We start from the raw sequence: 20,774 nt of genomic DNA, 5'->3' as shown, positions 1-20,774 counted from the left end.
TTATTGAATTCTTGTTACGGACAAAAAAGCCGAAACTATGACCGAAACTCATAACGATTTATTTAAAAATAATTTTTTGGAATAGTAATTTTTCCAAAAAAATTAATTGATTTTGATTCTTTCTAGTCCTAATTTAGTTAAGTTGTTTATTAATATTTGAGATTTTTAACGACTTAGGTAATGATTTAAATAAATATTTTTGTCACTCAACAATCATTTGCTAAAATTACTGAAAAACTTTATTTGTTTCCATAAATACATAGAACATGGCCTCAGCAAGCGCATTTGGTTTCCCTCCTGCGTAAGTTGTGTGTTCCGATCACAAACGGTTCGGATTGTTCGCGAGTGCGGTTGTTGCGCGTGGCGCGCGTTGTAACGGTCGTTCTTACCTGTCCGGCGCGTATATTGTGAAGTGGTGTTTTTTTGTTAAGTTTTTCATCGTACGAGTGTGTCTTTCAGTGTATCGGTGGTCTTGAAAGTTTCGTGGCGGCAACGAGTCCGGGATTAGTTATAAAGGGCGTTACATGAAAGGTGTGTGAAGGGGTGAAAACAGTTGCTTTTCAGTTCCCTTTTGACCTAAGACGGTTTTGATGGTGTTTTTTTGTCTTGCTGGTGTTCTAATATCGAACGAAATATTTGTAAAACCGGACAGATAATTTTTGGGGACACACTATATGGCAGTTACCCTGAAGTTTAGAATGTAGACCTTACAGCGTTCTAAAGTGGTTTGGACATACGGTACGAGTTTTAAATATATAAACTATTTTCTCCCCTCGTTCCAAATTGTAGTTGCATTCATTCACGATCTGCCAATCTCATGAGCATCGTTGTCCCGGTAAACATAAGAAAAGCAAACACTTTCATACAGGTGCGTTTGGCAAGCAAATAGCAAACAGTTTTAAACTAGGTGTCATTTTATTACAACCGGCCGTATAATGCGGTTGTCCGTTGTGGATTAGTTGAAAAGAAACCGCATATCGTACAAAAGCGTTTTACGGAAATATCTTGAAGTGTTTTTCAATGAGATCTGTTTGCAGAAGATGAGTGATTTTACAAATATTAAAAGATATTAATAAGAAGATAATAGCGACAGTGTAATCAGCAAACTCAACAATTGAAACTGAAGAAGCAATGTTTGTGTGAAAAGTCCTTAGCATATGCATATTTTATGATCAAAAACTGTGGTTTAATCATGGAATGAATGTCGGTCGATTATGTAAAAGCTCTAAGTGTTATGGCTTCCGCTAGCCTTTTCTTTTAACGATCGTCAACCAACATTGAAGCAAACAAAAAACAAAAAAAAACGATCACCGGTAAACCCGTGCTTCTTTCATTACGAATTTGCCAAAAACAAGCCGAATTCAGCGGGAACCGGTTTTCTGGCCATCCAAGCAGTTATGTACGGTTGCCGGTTTCTTTTTTCTTCAATCTTCATTCTTCCGTCGCGTCAGAAGCCAGGCAAACATTTTCGAAATGCCTTTTGAGCATATTTCTGTTGTTGTTATTGTTGCTTTACATACGTACTTATACTTAAAAGTGTTGCCATTGGCATGGTTCGGTTGAGGTTTTTTTTGGGTAGAAAATGGATGGATTGGATGAATTGAATAATTGCTAGCAAACTATCAGACCGAAGCGATTAATCAATTTATGAATCAGCAAAATGATCATGCCATTTGCCCACCAACAAACAGTCCGATCAGTGAAGATTTTTATGCTGGAGGTGTTAATATAAACCATTTAACGAATGTTAAAATCACCAAAACAACCTCGGTTTTGGTAAGGGAACCATGTGTGACAGGCAAGCAATGCAGGCTGCATTACAACATATTTCTGCCAGTCTTGCTTGGCTTGAAGTTGATTTAATGTAATACTATTAATTAAGTATGTTGTCTCTTTTGTTGTTTATCACGCTGGCTTTAATAAACCTGTTTGTCTCTGATGCTGCCTTAGTCTTTAACTACAGCATAATTATCTGTTCCGTATTGGACGAGAAGTAACGTTACTGGGCAGAAGCGAACATTATATGTTCGATTATGTATGGAAATTAGTAAATGATAGTAAGTAGGTTACCAACCATACATAACAGTATTTGTATAATGTGCCTGTTTAAATATCTTGTTTAACAGGATAAACCTCATCCAGAACTGTGAAATCATAATATTGAATTTTTCTTTACGAAATTATGGTTAATACTTTATACTATAAATTGTTTTAGTTAAATTATTAGTTTAAATTTTATTCTTGGAAAATGTTTTTCTGACACCTAAAGACTGTAGTTAATTCTTATCTGTCTTTTATAAGATATTCTATTGGAATAGTAGTACTATGTAACAGTTTCTACGAAATTCCTAACGAATTGCTTCACATACAAAGAACTCGAACGGTATTTCTTGTGAGAAAAACAACGTTCATACTCCACTCAGCAACATTAGATTCTTCCTGGACATTCATCAATCGTTCAGTGAGGTGCATAATTTTTCAATCACTCATAATTATTACCAATCTTTCGCTGTTCGCAGTCGATTTAGCTTTTATTTTCCTTCGTATTTCGACCTGCAGTTTTTTTCCCTAACATCCATTTTAGTTCTCTTCCTAGCTCCAGGTATGTGTCTGTAGAGTAATGCGGTGCTTACCATTATGATTGGGACAGGTGGAAAATAGAGCAGTCAGTCGTGTTAGAAATGGGTGAGCAAAAACCAGAAATAAGACAGAGCAAAAACAAAAAAAACAACAAGTACAAGAAAAATAGTACGCAAACACTAGACGTTACGTGCCTAGGTGTTGTTTCAATTACGGCGCATCATCTGGCTAAGGTGGACTAGCAGAGTATCGGTGGAAACCGGTATAATGATGGTAGAATATAGATTGGCTTTGGTCGGTCGTAGAATTAATTATGCACCAGCACAGATTATAGACCTTGGTCGTTCTATTTCTTACCCCCACGGACGCGGATTGTGCAAGCGACCCGCGAGAAGAGACGCTAGTCGCTGCATATTAGTCGCTGTGCCGCCTGTGTTTATGTGGCCGGGATTTTTTTTTCTTCACGTTCCGCGCATATGCATACCATCGTCGGTCGTCACTAGAGGAGCAATTTTTTTATGCTTCTGCCCGATCAGGTGCAAAGACCCCGTGGAATGGAGAAGCTTTCCGGTTTCCGGTCAAACTTGCCCAGTGGTTTAGTAAGTTGTCCGTTCCACAGTTCACTCTAGATGGGAGGTTGTGTGTTTTTCCTCTGTTTACTATTCTTTCCACCGACTATTCCCACTATGGAAGGTAGCGTAATTGTACTGGTGTACTATCTGGTTCAAAGGGGATCTGTGCACCAATTTTTTGCCGATCATTTCGGTCTCATTTCTTCATTCATACTGAAATTCCGTGGCATAGATTAAAAAATTGCCCATTACACAATCTGCAACGAATCTCAACGTTTTGTAACAACAATCTGTGTAATCACTTTACAACACTTCGCAAATTTTCTATAATGTTCCTAATTACCAGCAATGTATAGCGATGTGTTCCTTCCCTGCAAGAACAAAACCCTGTACGATCATCTATCTGCCGCAGACAAGCGAATCACGGAACTTCCGGGAATGCTTTGTGCGAGAAATCCGTTAAAATGACCATCCATTATGTTTCCAGCAGCAGTTACAACCATCTAGAACTGGACAGTCGTACCATCGTTTCGTACCGCCCAGATGAGAAATTGCAGATTAATTAAGCGAACAGTAGCTTCCGTTCGCTGCTATACTTGTTCGCCACTTTAATTTCTTTCCTTAAAATTTACTATAATTATTGTAAGCAACCGAAACCCGGTGTCTGCAATCAGTTATTTAAAGGTTTTGCAAAAAAAAAAATGTCACCCAAAAGCTTCCGGCATTGTAGTTACGATGGTGTTTCGTCAGAACTGGCCTTACTTTGACGATCGTTTGTTAGAGTGTGGTTCGTTTTCCATTGTGATTTAATAACTTTTTCCCTGGGAACGTTGATTCGGAAACCATCGCATGTTGTGGGTCTTGTTTTGCACCACGCTTCACAAACACCCGAAACGCCTTTGGCCAAGACGGTCGTGAAGAAATTGAACGATGGAAATGGTTTGTTGTCTCACCCGGCACAAGCCGCTTATCGTTTGACGGAGAAAGGAACTGTTGACTTTATTTTCCCATCGTTGTACTCTCGTATTCAATTATTGCATTTAAAGTTGAACCCTCGTGCTACGGTTATACCCATTCCACACCATCCGGTAATGGTGTAGGCTGCTACACGGCAGAAGACACGGCACCGCCATTATCATAAATCCTTCGGCCATTCGGTCGTGGACCGAAGAATTGACCGAAGAACACCTGCCTTACATCCGTACTCCCCCACACCGTCTAAGGTCGGCGAGTTGGAGATCGTGGAAAATCTGGCCTGCATTGAAGGTAATGAATTGGTCTTCTACCATTCCCCTCGCTAATCAACAACTCCATGCCATAGCGCCGTGGATGAGCTGATGGTCGGCTTTAAGCTAACTGCGGCGAAATGTTTCTATTTCGTTGAGAAAATAAAAAAAAAACCGACAAAAAACACACTTCACAAAAAGACATTTGTAAGCATTAGAAGCGAGCGCACGTTCACAAATATTGGAGACAAACCTTGGGGACAGGTTCATCAACGGATTGCGCAAGGTGTGAAGATGAGCTTGGGACACAGAACAAAAATGGAAAGGGAGGAAAAATGTGTACATAATGTTGACCTTCTTTCCATTGCAGTATGCTAGCATTTTTTATGGCGTAAGTATTTTAATAAGCAACGCACAATAATGGGGCACGATAGGCAGTTGAAAACGGTGGACGACTTTATTCCAAAATTTCCTTAACGTAACGGTACAAGCAGCTTCAAATTGAGCCGCACTAATAATCAGATTCGAAACGGGAATTGTACTCTCATTAATGAATGACATATTTTAAACCATTCGGTACGGCTGGGGTCTTGCCTAACGATAGTTAATTATTCAAATTTGAAGCTTCCATTGCCGTAAGTAGAAGTAAAGTTTGAAAAGGAATAGTGAAGCGCTTAATCGGCGTGGTCATCATCATAATTGTGTAACTTTGTATCGTTCGAAAATGGTTTCTTAACCATTGCGATCGCTTTAGAAAAAAAGAACTCATTAAAATAGAATTCATTTCAATTTTTTTGGCTAATCTTACAAATCAAAGCCCTAAGCTCATCCCATTTTCCTCAACGTAGGGTGAGTTATGCAATGGACTAAATCAAAGAAATCTTTCGCATCATAAAAAACCCCTAAACGCCGGTTCAGGAATGTTGTAACAGAAAACTCATAAAACAAAAACTACCCCAAAAAACTATCCGGAACGAAACGTGTAAATAAACAAACTCAAACATCACTGCATTCCGGTTGCATTAGAAAAGGGCATTCGTTTGCTGTTGGTTGGCGTTCGGATGTGTTCCGAACATGATCGTTCATTTTCTAGCTTGTCCCGCTTTCCGTCAAACAAACTGAGCAAAGTTACGAACTTCGATTGAGGTAATGGTACGGACGAAGTTCATTGGCCATTTGGGGAGAGATGGATGAAGTGTGTGTGTGTGTGGTAAGATGGAAAAGGGTGTTTAAATTTTTGCTGCTACTTTTACTGCATTATACACCTATTTGGGGTTCTCGGTTGGGCTTTCTTAACCAGTAATGAAGCCATATATTAGCCAGGCTGATCGATGGGAGGTAAAGGTGCCCGCAGTGTCACCAAACATGCTGGACTACACTACAATTATGGTATCATGGTTTTGACTGTACGTTGGAAAAAGAAAACTGGATACTTTCGAGCAATCGAACGAAACCTGCGTAAATTGAGGCTTACAGGCTTTTGTACCCATTCTTAAATGTTCCAATATTATTCCTTTTTGTAAAGTGATGGATTAATGGAATACATTTCATGATATCAATATTCTGAATTAAAAAAAAATGTAGTTATTTTAATAATATTTTCAAAATACTGTTAAACATAACGTTTGATCAAAGAATATAATTCTATCTTCCCTCAAGGGTTAATGTGGGATTTCTTCCTTTAAGCAACGGCGATAATGAAGGTGATGATGATGGATGCACGCAAAAGACACCTTTCGTTGGTATAAAACGATGCCAAAGTGAACCGTTGCATTTGCACGGTTGCATTTCTTGTCATACAAATGCATCTTCTATCGTGCTCGATCTCGCTACACTTACAAAAAAGAACGAATCGAAAGTCACTGCAGAACAGGTAGCAGCAGCAGGTGTAAAAGAAACATACAGAAGGATCTCCCGGTCAACTCGCTTATCGGTCGGAACACTGTTGATCACCGGATGACCTTTTACTCACACATCCATGCCGAAGTTATGTGGCTGTGTGTGTCTCTATACGCCATAGAAAAGTCCTTCAGCCTGTGCGAAGGAGGCGAGAAAATGAGACAGAGAACAAAGCGCGCGAAAAATGCCAAATGGAATGTGAAGGAAGAGAGCACAACGTTTGTGCCCTTTCTTCGTGCCCTTTTTAGCGATCACTCACAGTTTCTGTTACTCGTTACAAGCTTTACTAACGCAACAAGTGCAGAAACGATCGGTGCATTGGATGAATGGTTAAGTGTATATGAAATTTGGAACGAATTGCGGTTTGTTATGCGGGATGCGGGATTGCCTGTCAAAATTTCCCTTTTTCCACTAACTGTGTTTTGTTCGCTCGGGGGAAAGAACTGGGTCTTGTACGTTAATGTTTATGATCTAGTCAGCAGCAAAAAGGGCAATTCGTAACAGGAAAAGCGGTGTGGTATGTTTGACACATATTACCGGTTCGAAGTTTTGGGTCCAAGAAAAAAAAACCAAGACCAAGACAGAAAGAACCAAGAGAAAAAGTTTTCAAAAAAAAAAAACGAAAACCTTCGAGAGGTCTCTCCCACGGCAAAGAAATGATCTTCGCTCAGCGAGCGCATAAGATCGAAGGTAAAATACCTTTCCATTCCGGTCTGGTCCAACACTTCAGCCTCATCAACTCTCGTGGTTGGTCGCCTGCCGGGAAGGGAAGGCGGAAGAACGGCTTGCCTACCTGTGCGCGCCCTAACCGTGCACACGCACACACACAAACATCACCAACCACTCCGAAACGCGGGACAGCGGATGCCGTGGGAAGAGGTGGCCAAAAGACGTCCCTCTACCGTTTTGCCGACGGTTTCTCGTGCAAGCCGGCCACAGCCACCAAACCACTCGATCGGTCATTCTTTCCACTCTAATGGCAGGGGCTCTTCTGAATGAAAAAGGCGGACGGTCTCGCTCGGACAACGGTGCGGATTCTAGTTTTTCCACCAGTGTGCCAGCCCGCCAGTGTGTTGTTGTTGTTGTTTTTCTTTCGCTCATTCTTCTTTCTCTGCAACCGCATTCTTTCCACAGATATGAACCGTGTGCGACACCCTTCTGCTTCGATCCTACCGGCTCTGTGTGTGTGTGTATGTGTGGACAGGGTGCGCCAAGAATCGGGAGCTCCATCATCGATTGCACGGTGCTAGACATCCCAGTAAGCATCCTCCTGAAGCCGGACATATCGATCGCAATGAAATAGACATCTTTAAGACCAACTCGACTCCATCATTTGCCAACGAATCGTGTCGCGTCAGGGTGTGCGAAACACTCACCACGAAATCGAAGGGTTGCAGCATTCAATAAAACTATATAAATCCACCCTCCACCCCGCGCTGGGCCGTGTCCTGCAACGTATCGGTGTGGTGGTGGTTGCGGGGAATCGCGATCCCATTTCCATTCAACTGCGAACTGCGCGATCCACACGCTCAGACACACTCAGGAGAAGAAGCTCTCGCGAGAGACCCAAAACCAGTTCGTCTCGCTGTGTCGTAGTGGTGATCGTCGTCGTCGTCATCGCAACGCGCGTTCAGACTCCCTTCGAACGCGCTCGTCTGTTGCGGTTCGATCGTCGTTGCTCCGGCAACGCTTCTGTGACGTGGTGCATTTAACCAACGCTGCGGTACTCGATCGAGCGAACTACAACGCGGCGTAAACGACGAAACGGTTGTTTGGAAGGAGGGCAAACCGTAACCCCTAGACAGTGGTAGTGTAGTGCAGCCGTTAGTAGTATTATTAACACATCGATTAAAATGTGCGTCGATCGTACAAAATGTACTAATTCGTGTTCGATAATGATGTTTCTGCGTGAGAAGATTGTGCGATGAAACGAAACGTTTCGACGGTTTGTGTGTGTGTGTTTGTGACGGTGTCGGTAAAATTGTCTGATTTTGTCACTCTGGGAAGCGATGTTGTAATAGTGTAATTTCGATTGCAGTGCGATCGGTGACCAACAGCTCCAATTGTCAAAAAGGGTGAGATTGTTTCGATAGTGACAGAGCAGTGCGCTTTGCAGTTCATAATCAAAAGTTCCGTTACAATCTGCCCTACCATTCCTACTGCAATGTTAAGGTGTTCCCTTGCCGTGTGTAATCGAATGCGTGCGTTCCATCTCACACACATTCGCTCGCTCTTTTGATGCTGTAGCAGGAGAAGCAAACAACATAAAAAGTCATTCGCTCCGTTGCGATGCTTCATTGGTGATTTTAAGCAATTTTGCGCCTTCTTTTAGCGGTCTCCGGGTTCAGGGCTTGTGAGAGAAATTAACCCCACAAAAAGGGAAGAAATTTGTGCAAATCTAAACATAGCAGAGTCTAACTCTGGCCGGGGGCTGGACAGTGAGATAAATATAACAAGAATTTTCAACCGGAATAACTAGTTTATGACGTTTTTTGAAGTGATTTGTGTGTGTGCGCGCGTGTTAGAAATGTCAACCGTTTTCTAGCGATCAAGGCCACCTGTCCTGTTGTTGATCGAGATCGATGGTTTATTTTTTTTGGTGATCATCTGGAGAAAAACAACGAAACCACGTGTGACAGAGTGTTCTATTTTTGCCTTCATTCCATCGTCTCGTTAGTTACGGTCTGGATGTGTCGGGGCCACCATGTCGTCGGGTTTAATGTGCGTACGTGACATCGCAAAAGTGATGAGTTTGCGGTAGGCCACCCAACAAACGGAGTTTGAACAAAAAAAAAAAAAAAACACCGGGTAGGAGTCGGGGGTGGTGGGCAGCGACTATCGAGCGCCCGGACGGACCGATCCATTACATGTTCAATGCTAAAACACATACATACCGGGCCCGTAACGACGGGCCAAAATCGTTCGATACGAAGTACGGCCGGTGGCGGTGGCCTCGGTCGTCCCATACCACCGCTAAACGTGTCCACCGTGTCGGCCAGCTCGGCCGCTACGGTCAACTCGACCAACAACAACGGACCGGCGGTCGGTTCGAAACACATGAACGGTGGACCACCGGGACGGACACTGCTTTCATCCTCCTTTATAACACCGTCCACCGGCAATGGGACCGGCAACAACAGCAACAACAACAACCTCCTACACAACGCATCCGCCCTCAGTGGACTGTCGGTTGCGTTGGGCAACGGTGCGATCGGTGGAATTGGCGGAGGAGGAGGAGGAGGAGGGGGCGGTGGAGGCGGTGGAGGTGCGATGGGCCTGGCTGGCTTCAATCACAACAACTCGACGACGAATAACAACATCCTCAGCAGCACGATCAACATGAACAAGGACCGGTTAGGTGCCCGGGAAGCATTGACCAGTCTTGGGCTGCTGTGTTTGGGTATGTTATCCTCGGCTGTATTTGTACATGTTGGACGTTGATCGTAAAAAGGTGACGTCATTCTGTGTTTTTTTTGGTGTGAGAGGAATTCATTTCGACTTGCAACATGGTGTAACATGATGGTCCAGATGTTCGGTTTCTGGAATAGCTGACTCATCCTGCCCGCGGCCCTAGGCGCCACCATGAATAAGATTTCCCATGCTTAAACTAAAAGGGGTTTTTACCAACGTGAGATGTTTGCTATTTTTGGGGAAACATATGTGAGCACGAAAGTGCAAATCAAGCGTACAGTTTGAGATTTGCAGTAGAACATATTGTTGTGTCACTGAGAAACATTGGGTGGCAAAGAACGGGACACTCTGTGCGGAGTGGGCACAGCAACAATTCAATTCAAAAATATTTTATTGATAGTTCAGTTTTTACAGTTGTATACTTTTGTTTTGCGAGATTTAGCGACTTCGCTTTTCACCGCTGTAGCGCATACTTGTTGCCAGGAGGCAGTTTGATGTGGTTGTTTATGGTAAATGAAATAGGCATAGGGCCTTTTTGGTGATTAATCTTAACCTAATCTTACAATTAACTCTATTTATATATATAAAAAAAAGAAGAATAAAAAAGAAAGAAAATAAGCTAGCTTGAAAACAACGCCCTCAAAAGGGGGAACTCTGATAGTTCGCTTTTGGCTTTGAGCCGTTCTGTTATAATATACCCCATTTCATCGATTGGCAGTGTGTCGGTAGAATCATATAACTCTTCTAGTCTTGTCCAGTAAGGAGCATTAACAATGATGCGCAAAAAGAGTGGGCACAGCTGTTTGTTTCATTCATTCCCACTTGATCACCATATGATGTTTGTGTAGTCACACTGAAAATTCTGATTGAAGTAGAGATGGGCGTTCCAGAGCAAACGATCGATGCGCTTGGTTTGAAATGTTTTTTTCCTTTGATGCATGTAAAGATTCTTTGGAACGTGTTCCGTTTAAGCGATAAAAGTGGCTACCAGATTTAGTACAAATTCTCAGTGAATTGAGGAGTTGAATTCTCTCTAGTCTGGTTTAAATTATTATCTTTAAAAATTGTTGCAACACTGAAATAGTTGAGTGATGTAAAAGAACAAAGAGTAAACAAAAAGAACTCAAACTCCCACACTGTTTCAACAGCATACCTTCATTCGATGAGCAGAATATACAGAATATTGAAATATGCAAGGACACGTCCTCTAAACAAGGTATATACAAGGTAATATTTCACATGAAACTCCTACACTGCCAAAGGCCGTTAATTGCGCCAATATAGTGTAGGTTGAATGTGACCGGGAAACAAGTTTATTTATACAAAAAAGAATAGAAACGCATCCTGGGTATAAGTTAACATTGCAATTTATGCATTATTATTTTTTTAATAAAAAATTATCATCTATATACTCCATGTGTTGCGAAATTGAATGTAATTGAAGTACATGTTTTAAAGGTACTCTCAGTAAAATATTATCTGCCTTAAACATAAGATTTAATTGAACAGGAAAAACTTTTTAAAAACGTTTCCAAAGCAATGGAAAGAATTTCAAACAATCCGCTCACGAGCGGCCGAATCAATTACCACCAATTACTGAACGTAGAAAGATCCTTCATTTAGGGGTTTGTTTGCTTTTCTGTTTAACTCATCATACTGACCTTAAATTTTCCCACAAGCTCCTGCTAGGTTCCATTCGAGCTAATTGGTTTATGACTGGCCCGATCGGAGTAACGTTTTTTGCTTCTTTTTTTTTAATGTGGTTTGAGTATTTAAAGATGAGACTTGATGTTTTTCTTTCACCCAAAAAAAAAACGGACACATCTGTGAATAAATGGACAAACATAGACCAAACAGAGCTGAGCAAATGAAACTCATTCATGCTTTTTTTCTATTTCATTTCATGTGTATACACGTAATGCTGCAACCATCGGAACTGAATGAAACTGGCGGATCGTCCTCGGTTTGTGTTCCTCTGGCACTCTCTCCAAAACACACACACAAACACAGTGTCCCTTCTGTTGGCATTGCTTTCGTTGATATTTTTGCTGAAAATTTCACCCGGTGGCCGGGATCCACCGCCACCAACCATCGGTCCGGCCGTGCTGGAGGATTACGCCATCGTGTACGACGTGACGCTGGCGCTGTGTGCATTGTCGCTGTCGCTGAACCTGTGCTGCCTGCTGGTGTGTGCCATTCAGTTCCTGTTCGCCGTCAAGCTGGTCCGCGCACCTGCCACGACCGGAAGGTAAGTTGTTACACACCTGACCCAAGGGTTGCGTACTTAAGGGAGATGTTTTGTTTTCCTTTTTTTCGTTATGAAGAATATAATCGTTGCATCTCTCCCTTTCTACGTCCTTTTTATGTACGGTTGGTTTTTACCACTTGGGGTAAGAAGATCGGTTTTATTGAGTCCCTTTTTGTTCCCTAAACCATGGTCCTGCTTGGACAACAGGACAACGATGTTTTTGGAGTGTGCGTACCTTGGCTTACCTCGTTGATATAACCATAACAATAATACATCAAAACACGTGCTACACCGGCTTGCGTCATATCCTTCTGCGTACGATTCGCTTTTTATTCTAAATTGTTCGTTTGAACAATTATGTTTTACTATTCCTCAAACGAAACGTACAGAAGGGTGATTCGTTGGAAGTTGTCCCCATGGCAGGTCTTTTAATTCCCATTGAAACCTGGTAAGGCGAGACCTTCGTACGGTGAACACTTTTAACGGGCGAACACGTGCTAGACGTTTGAGTTTTTTTTCTTCAAACCTTTGTAACGGAAAATATTCACTGAACCGTGAAAACAAAAAAAGCGGCACAAGTGGGTAAAAGAAGAGAGTAACAAATTATACCCGATGTCTTGGTGACGGTTAATGCACCTTTTGGCTAACAAAAAGTTCACCGGAGGGGATACGTAGAATGTTTCATGAAAAGGGACAGTTTTAAGACAAGTTTGTGTTTTATTTTCTGTGCGCAAACCAATTTCAAGTTCAATATGGTGCGATCGCTGAACAAAGGGGAAATTACACTAACGAACAAGAGTTAAGGCTTTGTGCTAAAACATTTTTTACTAGTACAGTGCGTAACGTAAACTGATTTGATCGCTTATTTTGGAGAATAAAACTTTGCGAATATAGATAAACATGATGATACCTTGATAGTTATTTGATCGTCAAGCTTTACAAAACTTTTTTTTCATAACCTGTAATAATACAACCCAAACTATTTGTATTTTCGAAATAATTTAAAAATCAGTGTACTTTACATACATTATTTTAAATAAACCCAATAAAAATATCTAATATTGTGGAATTATTTTCAAAAAATGTTTTATTCTGCATTACACTTAGAAGAACAACACTTTTATCTACCCTTTCGAATGTTTCATTTATTTCCAAAAAACAAGTGGCGCAATAGTTATGGTACACACTGTAGTAGTAGTAGTAGTAGTAGTTAGTCTGCTCCACTCACTTGTGTATGCTCAATTTCCCAGCGTATGTTGTTTGTGTGTTTGGTCGGTTTTCTTTTTATCTTCCTCTCCATAGACCCTCCCTTTCAACCACCGCATCCAATTGCAACCGTGCAAGCAATCGAACAATTTTATCTGCCTAACCATCCGCCTCTGGCAACCTCTGGTTTGTGTTCCATTCCTCCCAACCGGAAGGTGAAGACTGAAGAACGAAATTTTTAATTTATTACCAGTACGCGTTACACCGACCAGCGAAAGTACCGTTTGGTTGGCGTTTTTTTTTCTTCATATATTTTGGTTCGCGATTGTAATCTTTAATGAGCGACTCTCAAGGGAAACCCCTGGGAGTCTTTAAGCTTGCATTTGAATAGGGGGTTGGTCGAAGGGAACAGAGTAAGGGCAGGTGAAGAGGTTGCATTCCGCGCGTTAAGAGTTTTTTTTTTTGGTGGAGGGAGGTCTTTTCAGTTCTTCTCTATTCTCCTTCTAAAATTAAACCATGCGCCTTGAGGAACACCTGAGCAACGAGATGGAAGATATTGGAAGTGTTTGTGGTCAATATGCAACGATCGACGTTTAGCGATCGGCATATGAAGATGTTACGCTCGATTAGATCGGTGGATCTTTCAAGCCTTCAGCTTTTGGGTTTTTGGTTTCTTGGGAACGTTGGTTAGCCGTATTCTTGATCCATATGGTAGATGATTAGCAATTAATTGAGTTTTTCGTTCATCTTCCTAGATAGGGAGGTTCAATACGGGAACGTTCTGTTGGGAAATTTGTTCCAACAGTGTCAATTGGTTCATAAAAAAACAGATTATAGTCATCAAATCTAGTATATCGAAAAGGATTTCCATCAAGCTTACATAACTGACCTCGAATGTTGACATATTTGATTCCTGTAACACGGTATTACCTCTGATGGGACATACATTAATTCGATTACCATACCTGAAGACGTTACGTGCTGCTGGTTTGATTGCGTTGCGCTTCTTTTGTGCAAAATGTGTTGCATTGTTGCATTACCCTTGATAGTAGCGAGTCGAGCCAAATGCAAGGCTAATCCAGCTAATACTACCATCGGTCCATCGGGTGGATTTACTTGCCGCTTTGTTTAGAGACCATGTTTATATTCCTGTGCGTATGCGAACACCCTTGCCAATGGTGAGGGAAACTATCCGTTCCATACTCGCACTATATCCGATAGTGTTTTCCTCTTGCCTGGTAACTTTAGGGCTTCGACCGTTTCATGTATTATTAGCACATTCGGGCACTGCGAACACGATTTGGTACGTTGTTGAGGTTTTATTGATACATTAGCTAAACGGTTCGGAACGGAATGAGATCGATCAAGACGATGCAGAGGAGGAAAATTGGCAGCACGTTTTGGGGGCTGATTTAATTATAGATAAATCAGTTGCATCCATGCACGGAGGAGCTTGATGTGACGAAGGAAAGTGCAATGTAAGGAATTTGTTCGTAATGTGAGGGAAAGTTTCTTCTCCATAATAGTTACAAGCAGTATATTTGATTTCATTGGTTATCTTAGTGAGATATTAGTTGTAATGAAGTCGTATCACGAAGAGCAAGTTGTTTGTAAGTTAATTTTATGTCACATTAGGTATGGGAGAGAGCAATGTATTAATAATAAGTATAAACTATTAACTTATATTACTTTATCGTATATTTTCCAGAGGCAACAAGTACTTACAGAAGTCCAGCGTTAGCCGCGTGTGTGCCGTTGGTGGGTTTTTTATTTCGATACCAATATTTTTGACCGGTAAGTAAATGGACCATAAAATTAACTCAATTCGTTTACATGCTTTTTCTGATGTTTGTTTTCCTACCATTTTCCATTGCAGGTATCATCCTGTATACATTCACCCAGTTCCACTCGACACCGGCCATTGTGACGAGCATACTTATCGGTGTCGGAATTGTGTTTTGTGGTGGCGCTATGGTGCATAACGTATTCGTGTGGCAACGGGAAAAGACCATCAGTGTACGGCAGACACCGCTCAATCTGAACCTTACCCTTTCGCCACAGATAAGCACGATATCGGCAACGGCAGCGGCGGCAGCTGCGGCTGCCGCGGCACACCAGTACCAGAACGGACACGCATCCGGTGCCCATCATCATATCAGTCTGAACCACGTGTACAGCAACCACAACCACACGCCACTCACTCACAACTCGCAGGCGAGCCACACGACACCGATCACGCAGCTAACGCCGGTAACGCCCCTGTCCGGGAACCATTCGCACATCAGCTTCAACCATTCCTACGTTCCGCCACCGTACGCGGGTGTACGGGCGGCCACGGCAACACCGCCAACGCCGAAGGTCATCGGGTCGCTGTTGAATCGGGACGCGTCCGGTTCGGTCAGTCCCGGCATGCCGGGTAGTGGGACGAACAATAACAACAATCTGGACATGAGCAATGTTACGACTGCCAACTCACCGCACGAACTGTCGACGTTGGTTTGACCGTTAAAATGCCCGCCGCAATAAGCCAGTTTATAAACTGGCGGACGATGTATGGAGATGACCACATTAAACACTCGGCGTATCGGCGGTTTTGCGATACGTTAAGAGGATTGTTGATGTACTCCCATGTCAGGGGAGCCAGAAAGGATGATTCGATGTTGGATATTTTTTAGCGAAAGAAATAGCTGTACTATCGAAACGCAAACGATTCCTAGCGAAAAGCTGAAGTTGTTTCCCTTTCCTCTCATCGTCTAAAATGTAGAAGAGACCAGTTTTACATAAAAAAACCCGAATTTCGTTGAGATTATTTTAATGAACGAAGGAACATCAATATTGTTCGCGTGCTAACTAGCTGCACAGCAATTTGTACAAATTTGTTTGCCTTAAATTTGCCCTTTTAATTAGTAGAAGAAGAAAAAAAAAAACATGGAAAGCAATGCAGATACTGCTACGGGAGAACGCGCTCAAACGCTCACATTAGCGTGTAACGGAGTGATAAATGTTTAAGAAGAGTATTTATTGTAGCTGTGCTTGAAGTTATGGAGTGGAATGATGTAAAGATGACGATATTGTAGGCACTGCGTGGTGCGTATTTGTGTACCTTAAAAGCATGACATTTTTAACTCAATTTCGTTACGAACTAAGGTGTTTACCTTAGTACGTTCGAACGGGTTTTATACGCTAATCAGCCTCCGAAAGGTGCGATAAATTTTAGAGATATTGTAAGTTTTACTCAGTGCAGCTGCCAGGGTGGATCTAAATGTTGTTTCGCCATTGTGGCTAGGAAGGGATAGATTATGTTATTTTTATGGAATAGAAATACAAAAACCTGTCAATCACCAATGCATAAAACAAATGTTGTGTTTTTTGTTTGTATTAAAGAAGTCTGCATAATTTGGCTGATAAATAACATCCACATTCTTGTTAGATAGAAACTACAAATGAAAACAATAGTCATCCAATATTCACCCGATTGAAAGGATTATTTCAAAAATATCGATGAAAAGATGACGGTAGCGACATCTAGAGTTAATGAAACAAACTGTTTCAAAAGTTGCAATATTTCACTTGAAACATTGAAATATTTCAGTTGCATAATTTAAAGCCGTTGCTTTTTACATGTCCACTGAATTTGCGCATATTGTTCCTGTTAATTAATTAAATTAATACTTAAATACGATTTAATAATATCAAAAATTTTATTTCAATGTACAATATATAAACCGATCATGAGGGAAATCAAATGATTGTGAATAGTTGAGCATCTCGCTTATTTCTCGATTGAAAAAAAATTACTATGATGCTTGTTACGAATGACCAATAAAAATTTTAGTAAATTTATTCAAACATCATATTGAAACACACATTTTGTTTGGATACACAGCAGAGTTTTGTTCTTAATTGTTACATTCATATAATGGAGCGACAGATGTACAGTACAATATGTATAGGATATATTTTACATTCGAGATAAAATATAAATTTCATAGCTATTCTTACACGAACATTTGAGTTGGTAGCTTAATTTATGGTTAATATAACTAGCGTTAGATAAAATTCGTCTTCTTATTGATAAAAACACCCTTACCTAAAGTGAAAAATACTATTTCGTACGCTGCATTCATCCATAAATAAAAAACTTCCAATATCGCTTCGCCCATTCCAAAAATTTGGCAACAAACCTAACAAGATGGCAACAAAACCGTGTTGGCATCAAACAGTTTAACAACGACCTACAATGGAAGTTTCATCTGCGGAGTACGGAATTGGAGAGATGTTTCGTTCGAGGATTATGCCTGTTTGGATATTTACATGATCGGACGCACACGCACACATTGTACCGGGAAAATGTTTGAACTTTTAGACACACGCATCCGCTGTTGTGTGCGTTTGTGTTAAATTAATATCTACTATCTCTTCCATCACCTCATGGAGTGAATTAGTGAGCTTCCACTTCCAGCACGTCCGCCGTCCCGAAGGAACTTCATCGCTGACGTCAACCTGCGTAGCACGCGTACTGTGGGCAAACAATGATGAACGTGAGCTAATGATCTGTGGCACCATAAAATGCGCCATTGCCACAGCAGGTTGTCGCGAAATAGATGTCGGAATTTCGTAGCAAATCTTACAACACGCCTATTTGCCGCTCGCATCTGCACGCCTGCCGTTGATGTTTGTCAGTAACTTCAATGTCAGGTGGGACGTTTTACACATCATTTAGCACCGGGTTTAGTGCGTTCGAATTCGATTGCTTGTACATTTGGATTGGGTGGGTGGAAGGGGAGCAAAATTAGATCGCCAACAAGCCATACAGCCTGCCAGCGATTAATGGTTGTTCTCTGCATCGATAAGCAAATCACTTTTTGCCGTTTTGTTAATGGGGCGTTTCGCCTTTTTCCCCCGAGCGCACATTCTAATCATTACACAGTGGAACTTCATCCGTACGATTATGTCCGTTAGTTGATTCGCGCTGCTGGACAGCGGAACTTTACTACTTAATAGGCTTATAATTAGAAATCATCGATCTGCTGCGAATTCGGCACGATGGCGGCGACGGCACTAAATCAAACGTCCCCGAGTGCGGTTGTTCCGTGCAGTTGATACGCCTAGCAACCGTTCTGTAACTCCCCGGTAGCGTTTGGCCATGCTGATTAGAAATGCGGTGCCGGATTAGGTTTGGGGCGTTATCACATTTGGGTGGCCATTTTGAATGACTCCGAAACAGTGTCATTACATGCTCCCGGTGGGCGGTATGGAGCACATAATGAAATCGTGTGAGTCACGATCAATCAACAACCGCTGTCATACGTTGTTAACCGTGCAAGATTTACTCCAGGGACAGACCACGAACCGCAAACCGTTTAGTGGTTCCCGAGCGACGGTGCGTTTGTTTGTTTGCTATACCTTCTAATATGCTTATCGACCACCTGCAGCGAAGATGTTACGTTTGGTTTGATGCAGGCTGAATGCTCCGAGCGGCTGAATGTTTGACGCTAATCAATCGCCACTCGGCTGGCCACTGAAATCAATCAGCCGTATGTCCATAAACTTCAGCCAATCCGATCGCTCCGTGGATGGGCGAAGGGACGAAGCGGAAACGGACGGATATATGGGCGGATAGCGACAGTCCACGAACACCGCTGGTACCGGGCCGGACGTTCGCCCATCCAAAGAACGCAGGGGGGCTGATAGGCTGGGATCTTCGAACGGGCGGACGAGGGAATATCTGCGGTGTCTCGTGGAGTGTTCAAGGTATCGAACCCGAAATAAACCGTACGGCACTGTTGCAGTCCGGTTGGATGCTAAAGTTTTCTTTTTTCCACCAACGGCCCATTACGATGGGATGTTACCGTTTTGTAAGTGTGGGGTTTTTGCCTGGTAGGAGGTAATTCTATTTGTTCCTTCACAAGATGCTTCTGGGGAAGTGTATTTATCTCCCTGGTAGTTCTGTTGTATGGTACATTACCAAACAAAAGCAGTACAACAGAAGAAATTAATATTTACAGTCTGTGGTTTGCGTTGCCGTTATCTCTCTCTCTCTCCCTCCCTTCTATCTCTATCTCTTGCTCGCTAAATTTGTGGTTTAGAAAAAGTCGAAACTCTTCCGTGCAATGGAAGATGCAGGAGGACGCTCGGCGGGATGGGAGCCGTCGCTCAGACGCTTGCGATTTCGATGTACTTCTCCACCATAAATCTGCTCTCGTCGACGGCCGGCTCCTCGGCTCATAAGGCGTCCGCGTTCGATGTGCCGTTGCCGGTGGTGCGCGTAGTTTTCGTTTGTGCGGCCGGGGGGATGTTGGGTGGCGGAGGCTTACCGCACCACACGACCTGGGTGAGTGTATTAAAAATGGGGGAAAAAATTGTTTTTTTTTGTTAGTAACCATCGTGAAAAAGTACCCGAAGTTGTTGTTTATTGCCCATGGTGGCGATGGCATTATATTGGCTATAAATCACGCACTGGGACGCGCTTTTTTGGTGAAAGTAAGCAGAGTGACGTGAGTGAAGCAATATATGAGAAAGGAGGGGCCATAAGAAATACGGAATGAAGATGTTAAGTTTTCGCGAACACATCACACGGTTTGCAAAGCGGAAAGCGATCGAGACGATCATTATCGTACCAGTAACGCGGTGGGGGGAAGCAGTGAAAGATGAACAGCAACAATCGATAAATCATTTCGACAATTGACGAACTCCATATGCCCACAAAGCGGTCAATACGGGCAAAACGGTTAACTTGCCGCTCACCTTGCGAAACGCTTTCCGGAAGTTGTCCGACAGGAACGCGTACAGTACCGGGTTGATGCAGGAGTTCGTGTAGGCCAGCACGTGTGACACGATCTGAAAGATGATGCTGGCATGTGTCAGATCGTACAGCTTCAGTGACTTCAGGAGCAGGATCACCTTCGTACGGGAAAGATATGTTCACGGTTCAATTAGGCTTTGCTTTGGCAAACGAAAAAAACGCAAAAACCCACCTGAATCGGGCACCAGCAGAAAGCGAACACTAACACCACAACAACGACCATCCGGGTTACACGCTTCTTGCCTCGTCTGTATGGAAGGAATATAAAAAAACGATTAAACCGGGTTTTCCGGGGGTGAAAGGCAGACTTAGCAAGTGGATGGACATTTTCTACTACTGGAGGGGGAAAAACGGAAACTGTGGTTAAGTGTAGTGTGTGTACGTCAAGGTATGTTTTCACATCGATCAAAATACGTCGGAGTTCCCATTTCCCAAGGCTTCATTAGGAACATGAAGAATGGTGCAGCATCTCGTTCCTTATACCATCGTGTTGACAATGATTGTTGCAAAGTGATTAAGTCAACTCCAACGCGCTACACATCTTTGCAAAGAAGCAACAACTAGTGGTAGGCGTAAGCGTTGAGTATTTCAGAAAAATATGAGATAAATATTTACGTTCTAAAAATATAATTTAAACAATTATTAAACTACAAATTTTGCCCTTCGATTTTATGGTCCTAGTCGACATTTTTTGTTGCAAATAATTGTCAAAATATATTTTGTTTTCTATTAGTTCTTTGTACACCTATTAGAATAACGAAAACCCCGTCTGTACCGGGATCAGATGCAAGAGATATCAGGAACCGTTGATGCAATCGACTGATGAC

At 42.2% G+C, this 20,774-nt stretch overlaps 3 protein-coding genes across 5 annotated transcripts in view; 2 read left to right on the top strand and 1 right to left on the bottom strand.

The window, feature by feature from the left end:
* The window catches only part of LOC125762071 (uncharacterized), a 494,872-nt gene that overhangs the window by 329,610 nt on the left and 144,488 nt on the right, over positions 1 to 20,774 (top strand). The window lies entirely within an intron of this gene.
* On the top strand, positions 263 to 16,500 carry LOC125762068 (uncharacterized). The gene is made up of 5 exons (XM_049423810.1): positions 263 to 531; positions 7,412 to 9,677; positions 11,699 to 11,936; positions 14,851 to 14,936; positions 15,019 to 16,500. The coding sequence occupies exons 2-5, from the start codon at positions 9,152 to 9,154 to the stop codon at positions 15,642 to 15,644; spliced, it is 1,476 nt and encodes a 491-aa protein (XP_049279767.1). The 5' UTR covers positions 263 to 531; positions 7,412 to 9,151; the 3' UTR covers positions 15,645 to 16,500.
* Positions 16,945 to 20,774, bottom strand: part of LOC125762078 (allatostatin-A receptor) — a 43,218-nt gene continuing 39,388 nt past the window's right edge. For both annotated transcript variants that reach the window (XM_049423829.1, XM_049423830.1), the window contains 3 exons: positions 20,120 to 20,195; positions 19,890 to 20,045; positions 16,945 to 19,472 (listed from right to left, as the gene is read on the bottom strand). In XM_049423829.1, the coding sequence (XP_049279786.1) occupies positions 19,368 to 19,472; positions 19,890 to 20,045; positions 20,120 to 20,195 (337 nt within the window). In that variant the 3' untranslated portion in view covers positions 16,945 to 19,367. The remainder of the gene's footprint in view (positions 19,473 to 19,889; positions 20,046 to 20,119; positions 20,196 to 20,774) is intronic.

This window comes from Anopheles funestus, chromosome 2RL (assembly GCF_943734845.2).
Source record: "Anopheles funestus chromosome 2RL, idAnoFuneDA-416_04, whole genome shotgun sequence".
In the NCBI taxonomy this organism is placed as follows: Eukaryota; Metazoa; Arthropoda; class Insecta; order Diptera; family Culicidae; genus Anopheles; species Anopheles funestus.
This window is presented reverse-complemented; position numbering and strand designations above follow the sequence as displayed.

Coding starts and splice junctions, on each gene's coding strand:
- LOC125762068 (XM_049423810.1), top strand. CDS start 9,152: ATGCTAAAACACATACATACCGGGCCCGTAACGACGGGCCAAAATCGT. Junction 9,678..11,698: donor TCTTGGGCTGCTGTGTTTGG/GTATGTTATCCT, acceptor ACACAAACACAG/TGTCCCTTCTGTTGGCATTG. Junction 14,937..15,018: donor GATACCAATATTTTTGACCG/GTAAGTAAATGG, acceptor TTTCCATTGCAG/GTATCATCCTGTATACATTC.